Source organism: Mytilus trossulus, unplaced genomic scaffold, assembly GCF_036588685.1.
Source record: "Mytilus trossulus isolate FHL-02 unplaced genomic scaffold, PNRI_Mtr1.1.1.hap1 h1tg000424l__unscaffolded, whole genome shotgun sequence".
Classification (NCBI taxonomy): domain Eukaryota; kingdom Metazoa; phylum Mollusca; class Bivalvia; order Mytilida; family Mytilidae; genus Mytilus; species Mytilus trossulus.
This window is the reverse complement of record NW_026963354.1, coordinates 125,350-137,769: the sequence shown is the minus strand read 5'-3', so window position 1 is coordinate 137,769 and position 12,420 is coordinate 125,350. Positions and strand designations below refer to the sequence as shown.

Genomic DNA, 12,420 nt, shown 5'->3' with positions numbered 1-12,420 from the left:
TGAATATACATTTGATATGTATTTATAATGTGTTTTTCTATGTTGTAATGTTATAATATTGTTTCAGAAAAAGGGAGAAGGTTTGGTACCATTAAAACGTTTAACCCCGCTGCAAATAATGGCACCTGTCCTAAGTCAGGAATCTAATGTACAGTAGTTGTCGTTTGTTTATGTAATTTATACGTGTTTCTCGTTTCTCGTTTTTTTTTTATATAACTTGGACAGTTGAATGGTTTTACACTAGTAATTTTGGGGCCCTTTATAACTTGTTGTTCGGTGTGAGCCAAGGCTCCGTGTTGAAGGCCTTTTATGATTTACTTTTATAAATTTTTATTTGGATGGAGAGTTGTCTCATTGTCACTCATATCACATCTTCTTCATGTTATATATTTATTCACACGAAGCACATTCTGATCACATCCATTCTCTTTCGTGGACCCTTAGTATCATTGACCAAATACATACAATTACTTTAACCTCTTCTGGTCAGTCAGTAAATTTTTCCTTGCATGCGGACATATAAACAGTGATTTAAACATGTAAAAAGACTAGGGGACACATAGAAAGACTGTTGAACAGAAAGACAGACTTGTTGACTCATAGACAGACTGATAAACCTGTAGACAGATTTGTGTAAATGTAAATGAACAACAAATTTGTATATTTATAAATAAATCTAATTCTAACACTGTTCGGTTTAATTTCCACTCTATATATACATAGTGAAATCTATGATGGGGGAAAGATTGGCATGGGGGAAAAGTTACTATATGTATACGTATTGTCAACTTTCCGCAGGAGAAGAATCACAATGATCCAAAATTTCCCCGGAGGAAAATTTGGCTCATGTCAGTCTTTCCCCAGGGGGAAACCTGGCATGGGGAAGAATGACTATATTACACCGGCCTTTCATATTTTAGCTATTTTATCAAGAAACTATCTACTCTGCTCACTCGCATGTATCTTAAGTGTCCTAAGTTGTTACTACTGTATTAACTAGCCCGTCAACACTGAGGTTGCGAGTTAGAATCCCGCTTGTATCAGTTTTCATATCGAATGTCGGTGGTTTTCTCAGGGCACCCCGGCTTCCTTCGCCAATTAAAACTGGCTGCTACCGCTACCAAAAAGCCTAAATGCGGTGTTTAAAACAACTAATAATAAAAATAATAAATTTTACAGGGCATCTTTAGAAAGTTCACTTTTATTATTAGTTTCCTTTCTATTCTGTTATTTTTGGTATTTGATTTGAATTTGTAACATATTTTTGTGTCCGAGTGTAAATAGAGAATCAAAATCGGATGAATTATGGATAGTGACATTTTTATCAAGAAAACAAAGTCTGTGGAACGCATTTCACTACCGGATCGAATAAACGGTGACGTAAATATTTGGGATACGTTTTCGAGCAGATTGGGTCCCTTTTTAGTTTTATATATTTGCGTTTTTAAATAAATTTTTAAACATTTTTGGTTGTGTTTTACGACTAGTTCGACAATAATTGGTGCTATCCAGATCTTGCGCTTGCACGTGCGGTTCAATCATAGTCCGTTATTGTCATTTTACCGTCGGCAATGTATATTAACTGACCAATTTAGACAGACACGATATGATGCTGTACAAAATTCTCCAAAAGCTTTAAATTATAAATTATTCAAAAATAGTCTAAATCTGATAATTTAGATGACAAAAATATTGCTTCTTTTTGTAGATTTAGAACGCTGAACATAAAAATTCCTATCGAAATTGGTAGATAGCAAAACATTCAGAGAGAAAACCGTATTTGTACTTTGTGCAATTCCGGTGACATTGGCGACGAGTTCCATTATATATTAGAATGCTCGACAATAAACGATAGTAGACAACTTCTGCTATTTATATCATTTTATAAACAGACCAAACATTTTAAAATTTTAAGGTCTAATGAATTATTATAGTAGCAAACCGTCTGAACTAAACAATCTGTGCAAGTTTATTAGAATTGTTATTAAATGCCTAGAATCTCCTGGGTAATCACTTTATGTCTCTATTTTACATTTGTATCTAAATTTATACTTTGTTAATTTATTTGTATATGTCTCTGTACCATTGCACTTTGGTTTATGAGAATAAAGATATATATAAACCCGTGTTCTAATTTCATCCTTTTTTTTTCTTATTTCAAGATCACAAGATATATTTGATTTAACATTTGCGAAATATAAAAATTAACAAAAAAATATAAATTATACAAAAATTAGGAAACGGATGTATCTGTATCATATATTTCACACATCAGCTCTGCTAACTGTGCAATCAAACAAACACATGCCATGTTATGACATCAAATACCCCAGCCGTTTGACCACCGGGTCGAATCGCCAGTCATAGAATACCCGCAATCTGGACTCAATCAACCGTTTCAATGAACAATACTTATCAATAACTTCAGCACGCAGTGTTCATTCACGACTTTCACTCACATACAACACATGTCAAACAATCTCACGAGCCACAGACACGAAGTTAGACATGAAGTTAGATACCCGAATTTTCGAGGATTCTGGAAATTTTACATTTGGTTCTGATGAAGATTCTAATTCACTGGACCATTACCCGTTTTCCATCGCTGCACTTTTAAAGGTATTTGCATTAACGGTTAATATTGATTTTCTTGGTATCTATTATTACCTGTTGTATAGAAAGGAAGTTCTTTCGATCACCTGTCCTCATTAATTATTAATTATGTCAATACACAAAGGCTTCATTTACAGATGTATTTTACGCGAGAGTAAATTTTCAATTATTAACTGAATATTAATAGATTTTTTTTTGAATTCATGTCTTGTCATTTTCCAATATTAAAAAAGTTATTTTATATCTTTTCCAAAATTATATTACAGGTTTCATCTGTAAATATATAGATTTAGAAATAGCTAGATTATTTCATTTCTTTATTATTTTTTTATTTTTTACCAAAAAAATATTGATATGGTAGTAAATCAAAATTTCTGAGAATTTTTTCTATAAAGCTTTCTTTTATTTTAAAATTGGAAAATATTATTATATTCATTATTATGTTAAATAATGCTAATGGCAAATAATTTATAGAAAATTTTATTATCGACAAACCCTTTTTATGTGGTTGTATCTTTGATACTTTGGATTTTATTGTGAGGAAAGCCAGACGTTTCTGAATAAAATTCCTTAGAAACACAACACACGCACATATCATATACACACACGGCGCGTGCAGAGAACAGCGTATCCAGATGCAGAGCAAATGTTCTGGAGTTACGTCACAAATACTACATCAGTAAATATTTACACGAATATTGAATAGATGCTTTAGGGATACGGAGACAGAATTAACCAGATAAGCGACTTCCAACAGAGAACAGAAATGTGTGAATTGTGTCTTTAGATTATAACCATATTCTGATATTTTTGTAATTCAAAACCGCCAAAATAATGGTAAGGTTACATGTTGCATGTATGTTGTGTAAAATAATTTTAACCTATTTCAGTATTGTGTTTTGAAAAAAATATGTTTTAAATTTAAAGTAAAAAGTTCTTTGTTGACAATTTTCTTTGTTTACTGATTATAGTTGGAATCCGACACTCTTCAGTTGGTCTTGGAGTATTAAATCGATTCCACACGTGTATCTCAGACTCTAGATACAGAACACAAATCCATCATTAAATCAATATGGCAGCCTTAGAATAGAGTAGTTATGGTCAGACTATTCAAATAAATCATTTTTACTGAATTCTAAAGAATCAGACCGTATTCTAAGAAAACATTGATATAGTAAAAGTTAAGGCTGACACAAAGTTGTCATCAGTAAAAATTAAAACTATTTTTTAGTCTTAACTGGGTATACATTCCAAATAACCTATTGATGGAAGATGGACCCACTAAGAGAATAGAATGTCAAGACAATAACATCAATAATTGATTTTGTTTAAAGTCCAGTCTCCGTCAATAATTCAAACAAATTAATGCATTATCCATGTTAACGGTAAATTTAGACAGACAAGATCGCGCGATTAAAATTAAAATTTAAAAAGAAGTGATTTTATCAGGATTGATGAATCGAACGAGTATGATTTTTACTAAAGTTCTGATTCTATGATATAATTAATAATTTGAATATAAAGACACCAATCCAATTCTGTTTCTTTCCACACAGAACGGGGAGATTTATTTAACCATACGACCGTCTATTTCATTTTTGCACACTTTGCTGTAAAAGGTTATTTTTATTAACTGATGTTTTATTGATGTCAGGCGTAAGACAGCAAAAACGATAGAAGGATTGATATAAAAAAACAGAGAATTATAATTGCCAATGACAGTGGCGGATCTAGAAATTTTCATAAGTGGGGCCCAATAACTGACCTAAGAGGGGGCCTGCTCAAGTCACGCTTCAGTGATTCCCTAATTTTCATAAGTGGTGGCCCACTAACTGACCTAAGAGGGGGCCTGCTCTTGTCATGCTTCAGTGATTCCCTATATAAGCAACCAATTTTTTTCCCAAAAAGGGGCCTCTGAATGAGACTATCAACCTAAGTTCAAATAAAGTGGATGTAAGTAATTATAGGCAACCATAATGCCTTCAACAATGAGGGAAACCTTGACGTATAGTCATACACAGAGACGCACTGAAGTCTTGTAGGATTTTATAGGGTTGATGTAATGGTTCTTTAACATACAGAACTGGGCTGTCGTGACCACGGGTCATTGATAAACCTAGGCCGTTCACACATCCTGCGTAATGCCATTGGCCCTAACAGCACGTGCATCCTTCTGCGATTTATAGGCTTTTCTTTCTGTCAAATGTACTTTACAGTAACACACTACACACTCGTGGGTTCTTGCAAAAAAGTATAGGTTTCAATTATATCGATCAGGACAATAACTGTTATAATCTTAGTGTGAACGGTTATTATTTCCAAGGATTTGTATAGAACATATACAAATACGTGTTATTTCGTAGAAAAATTACCGGAAAATGAAAATGATATACGATGATTAAAGGTCATATCAAGTGAGAGTCCCTCCTCAAACACTGAGACATTAGTTAGACCTGTTATTTCGGAAAGAGATGTAACGTTATGGAGATGAATAATATGGTAGGAACATATTTTATGTGACGTCCAGTACTGACAAACCTAATATCGATATAAACGGCAAATTTAAACCAAATTGTCTATCATGTCTATTGCTTATTTAAAAAAAAAATCAAAAATATTAATACGCCAAACACAATTTTTACTGACCTGGCAAGACCAACCAGTTTAAATAGCTTTTAAAAGGGTTACCTCTGCTCGATTTATGAAAAAGTAGATATTTTGTAAATTGATGTTTAATTTTTTTTCAGACTGAAAAAGACATATGTTATGGTTGTGGAGATTTGATAACTGACCGACATCTCCTCAAGGTCAATGACCGCCACTGGCATATCCACTGTCTTAGATGTTCTCTTTGTCAGACGGCCTTAGACAGGGATTCATCATGTTACATCAAAGATGGCAGTGTCTTCTGTAAAAATGAGTAAGTTTACTGGCATCTCATTGAAGTTTGCACATTTCAAATTTTGTAACTTCGTTAGTAGTAGCAATGAAGGTGTACTTGAACAGTTAATATCGTTATAGAGCAGTGATTTCAAAGGTGTGCTTGAAAAGTTACAATTATTTTCTTCGAATCTGTGTTTATAAAATAAACCCAGCTATTATCATGATAACATAATCAGGTTGTATACATTGCTTGATTGATTGTTGTTTGGTTAATATTTTAGGTGGTACACAGGGGCTTGTTTAGTGGGTCAGACCAGATTCTGAACTATTTTGATATTATAGTTTTATAACTTGATTAAATTTTAAATTCTTTTGCTTCAAATGTTAAATTTCAAAGGTATAAAATATTTTTTTAAACGTTTGTGACTGTTTGGCCAAATTTTACAAGACATTACTTATTTTGAGATTTTACATATAATTTGCTATAAATGGTCAAACATGAAGGTTGTTACTAATAACTAACTTTTTGTTGTTGCTAAAATCAGAGGCCATTCACCAATTTAGACTTAAAAAAAAATGATCCAACATGGATCCTTGCAGCAATTTTGACAGTTGACTAAACATTAATGATTATATTTTGGATATTTTTTTCCAGAGAATTCAACAGAACCGATTGTGCTAATTGTAGTAAAACCATTCGTGGAGAAGACTGGGTACGTAAAGCCAGAGATTTGATATATCATGTGGCTTGTTTTTATTGTGAAACATGTGACAAACCATTATCTACGGGAGAACAGTTTGGACTTCTCGGCAAACGACTTCTGTGTAAAAGACATTTTATTGAAAGTATGGATGGGAATAGCTCTGATGGCACTGATGGTAAGTTTGGTGAAATAATTGTTGGAACTATAAACTTCCATTTTTCCTTAAATAATACACACATTTTTGTTAAGTGGCCAGCTGAGGCACACCTCCAGGTATAAATTTTTCTTGCTGTGTTGAAGACCTTTTGGTGGCCTTATTTTTGCTCTTTGGTTTGGTTTTTGTCTCTTTGACACATTCCCCATTTCCATTCTCAATTTTATTGATAATAAGTTGATGAAAGAATGGATAGAAATGACTTGACATTTTATTGAAAGCAGGGGTTAATGGTTGTTTAATTAACACTTTTGAAGTTTTCACCCTCTATTTATTTACATGTATTATATTAGAATTTTATTACATAGTTTTTAACTGATTCTAATTAAGAAAAGGTCCTTTTATCAGATTGTGAGATATGCTAGAAAATGCTCACACAGCATATGCTTGAAAATCTTAAAGATAGGGAAGGTTTATCTGATGGTACTGTTCCTCATTCAAAAGTGGCATAGTGAGGCCTTTTAACATGAGGTAACTACTGTGGATTCATTTATTTTCATGGGTATCAATTTTCGTGGATTACTGAAAACTTGCATATTCGTGGATATTTGATTTTGTGGTTTCGCCACTCTCTGTATATAAAGCCTGTTGAAAATATGATATTTGTTGAACATTTGAATTTGTGGTTCACCTGTACCCACGAAAATTGGTATCCAACAAATAATAATTTATCCACAGTAAGTTATACTTGCTTTACATACACATTGAAGTTTGACTGCATTATTGTCTGTATATGGTAACTTGTTTCTTTAAAATGTCAGAAAAGTTGAAGGGGAATCACAGATACAGTTCATACAAATTTATATTCCAGAAAATTCTTTAGTACAATTTCTTTTACCATCTGGTAATAATTTTGATATAAAATTCCACAAATTCAATGAATGTTTCTACAACAAATTACAGATATTTGGGTATCATCTGATATATTCACAAGGGGATCTTTTCACCATAAAGTTTACTTTTAAATTGATACTTATATTTTGAGCCATGTAATTGGCACATTAACATGATCAATGTTCATTACATTTTGGACTGGAATTAGGTCTGATAAGTATAAATGTAAGAATAATTGGTTAGATGCTTCAATATGTCATGTATGTAATAAAACCCATCAATGAAATCAATTAAACAAATTGTATGTTGTATTTTGGTGACATTATATAATATGTAGAGACATATATCATACAGATTTCTATCAAATACTACTACTGTAGATTCAGAAATTTTTTCGTGCATTTATTATTGCGATTTTGTCATTTAAGACTTAGATGCGATTTTAATTTTTATGATTTTGACATTTTGAGAAAAATCCTGTTAAATTCATATAAATTATTTTTAAATGCGAGTTTAAATTATTGCGTTTACAACTTAGTTGCATTTTTCGCAATAATAAAAACCTCGCATTAATTTCTGAATTTACAGTAATTAATGAGACCAATATTGGACAGTGTCAGGATGGACATCTTAATCTGACATATACTTAATTTCTTAAATAAATCAATGGATTACAGAAGTTTCCATAGATGATTTAAGAATTCAACAACTGGGCCTTAATTTTACATCCCTAGGATTTAATCAGGATTAAAGATTTGAACTTGTTTTTTAGGAGCCAGTATACCAGAAACAATACATACAGATACCAGTAGCAATGATCATGATGATGGAACCTCAAAACCCCGAGCCAAACGACCACGTACCTGTTTTACCGAGGACCAAATACAAATACTCCAGTCACACTTTATACTTGAAATAAACCCAGACTCACAAGCCATGGAGAAAATAGCTAATAAAGCAGGAATACACAAACGGGTGGCACAAGTTTGGTTCCAAAATGCTAGAGCTAGACAGAAAAAAGAAAAGGGCAAAAAGAAAGCTACAAAATTTGGTGAGTTGAATTTTTTCCTCTTATAACAAACAGATCAATCAATTGTAACTTAAGGTCAAGTTACAGTAAATGGGCTATTTTTAAATTGTTATTTGGATGGAGAGTTGTCTCATTGGCGCTCACACCACATCTTCCTATATATATGTCACAGATTTCAGTAAAATTTGGCATACAACTCTGGCTCCATGAACTTCAACTGAAAATCTAAAAAATATTGCGTTTATCTCAATAATCATTTGAAATATTACTGATTGAATTCTTACAAAAAATGGGTGAACATTTGTTTAGAAAGCACATAAAATCGGCGAAAACCCTTGTAAAATTTGTCTTAAAATCACCAAATCTCTATTTCTACTCCATAGATTTTTCTTTAAATACTATTTGTTGTTGATACATAAATTTCGGTTATAATGATGCAAAATAAAGATAGGGTCACCGACTTCGTTTTTACGATATTCATCATTCAAAGTTGCGTTCTTTGTAAAAAAATCCAACAAAACGTCGAAATAATCGTAACGTTATCGCGTTGCAGGCTGTAAAACTTTGATTTTTGACGTTTTTTACTACCAACAAGCTTAAGGTAACAGATTGATTATTAGACAAAAAACGAAGTCGGTGACCCTATGATTATTTTATATCATTTAAACAGAAATGTATATGTCAACAATATATAGTTTTTTAAGAAAAATCTATGGAGTAGAATAAGAGATTTGGCGATTTTTAGACAAATTTTTGAAGTTTTTTTGCCGATTTTATGTGCTTTCTATACAAATATTCACCCATATTAAAAGAAATCAATCTGCAATTTTTCAGATAATAAAAGAGATAAATGTATTATTTTTTAGATTTTCAGTTGTAGTTCAATGAGCCAAGGTTGTATGCAAATTTTTAGCAAAAATCTGCGACATAGCCCATTTACGTTTCTTGACCTTAAATGCCATCCCTTGGAATTGACACATTTAAAAAATAGTATATGAGAATAATGTGGTATGACAATTAATGAGACAACTATCCATTTGAACATTTGAATAATCATAGGCCAATGTATGGCCATCAACAATGAGAAAAACCTTTCTGTATAATTAGCTATAAAAGGCCTGACATGAATAATATAAAACAATTCAAACAAACAAAATTACTTCTTAATTTTTAACAAAACAATTAAAAAAAAACACCCAAATTTGACTGACATGAACCAAGGACAACTATTTATATATTCTTTATACAAATGTAATTGTGAAAAAAATCACAAAAAATAATAATAATAAGGTTTGTAAGCTCTTATTAAGCCTGCACTTCTGGGGTATGCCCTTTTGTGACAGAACATTACTTATAAAAAAGAAAATATGGTATGATTGCCACTGAGACAACTATTCACAAGAGACAAAATAACATAGGTAAAACAATTCAAACAGAAAACTAACCTATGACATTTTGCCACAGAAAATTACTTTGTTCATCTTAGCTAAGACATTTTGTGACAGAAAATTACTTTGTTCATCTTAGCTATGACATTTTGTGACAGAAAATTACTTTGTTCAACTTTGTTGTATGACTTAACACAATTTATGTATAAACTCTAAAGATTTTCTCCATATGAAAAATTAAAAGATGTTTGGTGATCAATGAGACAGCAATCCAGCAACACAAATAATCAAGATATTAGATTGCAACCTATTGTCTTTAAATTATAGACAGGTGTTTATATAATATAAAAGATGTAAATGATTTCAAGGGGACTTTCAAAACTTAAATGAAAATTGCAAAAAACAAAGACAGTGAAAGTACAAACAAATGAAACACTACCATGAAAACTGAAGATGGGATTAAACGAAAAAATCTAGTGGTGATGATATCTCAAGATCTCAAAATGAGTTAGCATATCGCTAGGGACTTGAAAGTATATTTTTTACATCAAACTGATGATGATATATATGTAATTTATAGACAATGTATAAAACATGTAAATTTATTATTTTAACAAAATGCAATCGTCAAACAATTAATTAAATCTCACATTAGGCAGACATATCAGCAAGCCAAAACCTCTTTTATGAATTTTATTTTATTGTTTTAAAAAACTTCTGACCTTTATTTTCAGTCCGACCACCATCTTCCAGTAGTTCCGATGGAAGTGACAGCCAACAGTCCTACTCAGAATAACAATATATAGTGCCAAATTTTATGTGTGGTTTTAATTTTTATCTTGTAAATATTGTCTGTCTATTTATTTTATTTGTCCAAATAAAGACAAAATGTTTTTATGATGAAACATGTGTTTTTTTACTTGTGGTATTAATGTACTGATGTTTCTGTGGTGAGTGTGTTTGTTTTCCTATGAATGTTTGTGTTATATTCTTTGTCACATGTACCATGAACACAAATAATTGACAAATGATATGGACAAATAATTAATGAATTGGACAAGTAATGAATGAATCTGACAAGTCATGAATGAGTCGGACAAGTCATGAATGAATTGGACAAGTATTGAATGAATCTGACAAGTCATGAATGAGTCGGACAAGTCATGAATGAATTGGACAAGTCATGAATGAGTCGGACAAGTCATGAATGAATTGGACAAGTATTGAATGAATCTGACAAGTCATGAATGAGTCGGACAAGTCATGAATGAGTCGGACAAGTCATGAATGAGTCGGACAAGTCATGAATGAATCAGATGATAAGAATGAATCTATTTAAGAATGAACGTAGATGAGGAATGATTGAATAAAGAGAACTGATATCCAAACCAAATCTAGTCTACACCATTTTCCCAAATTATTTGCTATTTGACAAAGAAGGTCACTTTGAAGTATTCCTTTCACTTGGCTTTGTCATATCTATGTATAATTAATAAATATTTTTAATAAATCTTGGAAATGACCTGATCATTTTAAGAGTAACTTTGTGTTTTGTTCTCAGCACATTTATGAACTTGATGACAAGAAATACAGATCCTGATTTGCTTACATGAACCATACATCCACTCATCTACTTTGTTTTCATTGTTGTTGTGATTCTCACATGTTGTAATGAAAAAAAGAACCACAACCGTGGTTGCAGAAATATCATATAAATGTAGCATTTTAAATACTTTGAAATTTGTTCAGATGGGAATGATATTGTTAACATTACGAATTGAAATTTCAAAATGTCTCCTCCAAATATATGAACTATGTTGCTTGAATGTATAAATGATCTTACCTTGATTGGATGGTACAGTGAAAGAACAAATTATGTTTTATATTTACCCCATTAGCTTGAATACCAAATATTAACTATCCCAACAAGATTAAAATGATTTAAATCATGGATGAAATTAGATTGCAGTGACACAAATGAAGAATTACACTAAACATCTGATTCTCAAGTCTATTTCAAGTACTTTTCACAAACATATATACACCAAAAAATGACAACTCTTGACCCCTTGCACCACACAATTTCTCCAGATAACCAGCACCCTTTAAATTGTGCCATCTTCATAATAGGTTATATTAATGGAGATTAAATGATATAACATTCAATATCACCATCAAGCAAAAAACTAAAGCACAAGATTGATTGATTTTTGGAATCCCCTTGCAGCACTTATAGCTATTTCATGGTGGTCAGTTTTTATTGGGGAGAAAGCTGAGAGATCTATGACCAGAAAATGGTTAGATATACTGTGAACCAACTTATTTACGAGACTTTTCGAATAGTAATTGTCGCGAATATATAATACATGTACTTGGATAATTCTTTGTTGAACTTCAGAAAATTGTGAAATTAAATAGCTGTGAAGTGGTTTAGGAAGGGTAAAACGCGAAATTAAGTATTAGCAAGAATCAGTTGGTTTACAGAAGTCAATTACAATGGAGTCTAATGTACCTGCCATGTAAAAGGGTTTTATCTTACAACCCCAGTTTTGGCAGGCTAGTGATACAGAATTTGAAGTCTTGGACATCTTGGTCTTTGAAGCTCCTGAAAGCACAAGAAAATTATCTGATGGAAGTGTATATAAAAAGTGTATCCTGCTCCACTTATGACACCCATCACATGTTGCTCATGTTATTGCAAACACCTTTAAAATACAAGTCTGTGCATATTATATCAATTTTGAGATATATATA

General features: G+C 31.7%; 1 protein-coding gene across 1 annotated transcript; it reads left to right on the top strand.

The window, feature by feature from the left end:
• The first annotated feature begins 2,352 nt into the window (after window positions 1–2,352).
• Window positions 2,353–10,563, top strand: LOC134702187 (LIM/homeobox protein Awh-like). Its single transcript, XM_063563255.1, has 5 exons — window positions 2,353–2,619; window positions 5,361–5,533; window positions 6,152–6,375; window positions 8,021–8,299; window positions 10,401–10,563. Exons 1-5 carry the CDS (start codon window positions 2,509–2,511, stop codon window positions 10,460–10,462), a joined length of 849 nt encoding a protein of 282 aa, XP_063419325.1. The 5' UTR covers window positions 2,353–2,508; the 3' UTR covers window positions 10,463–10,563.
• Window positions 10,564–12,420: the final 1,857 nt, after the last annotated feature.

Excerpts from the sequence above, each read along its gene's own strand:
- LOC134702187 (XM_063563255.1), top strand. The coding sequence starts at position 2,509 with ATGAAGTTAGATACCCGAATTTTCGAGGATTCTGGAAATTTTACATTT. Across the intron at positions 5,534-6,151 it reads AGTGTCTTCTGTAAAAATGA|AGAATTCAACAGAACCGATT; the intron begins GTAAGTTTACTG and ends ATTTTTTTCCAG. Across the intron at positions 8,300-10,400 it reads AAAGAAAGCTACAAAATTTG|TCCGACCACCATCTTCCAGT; the intron begins GTGAGTTGAATT and ends CTTTATTTTCAG.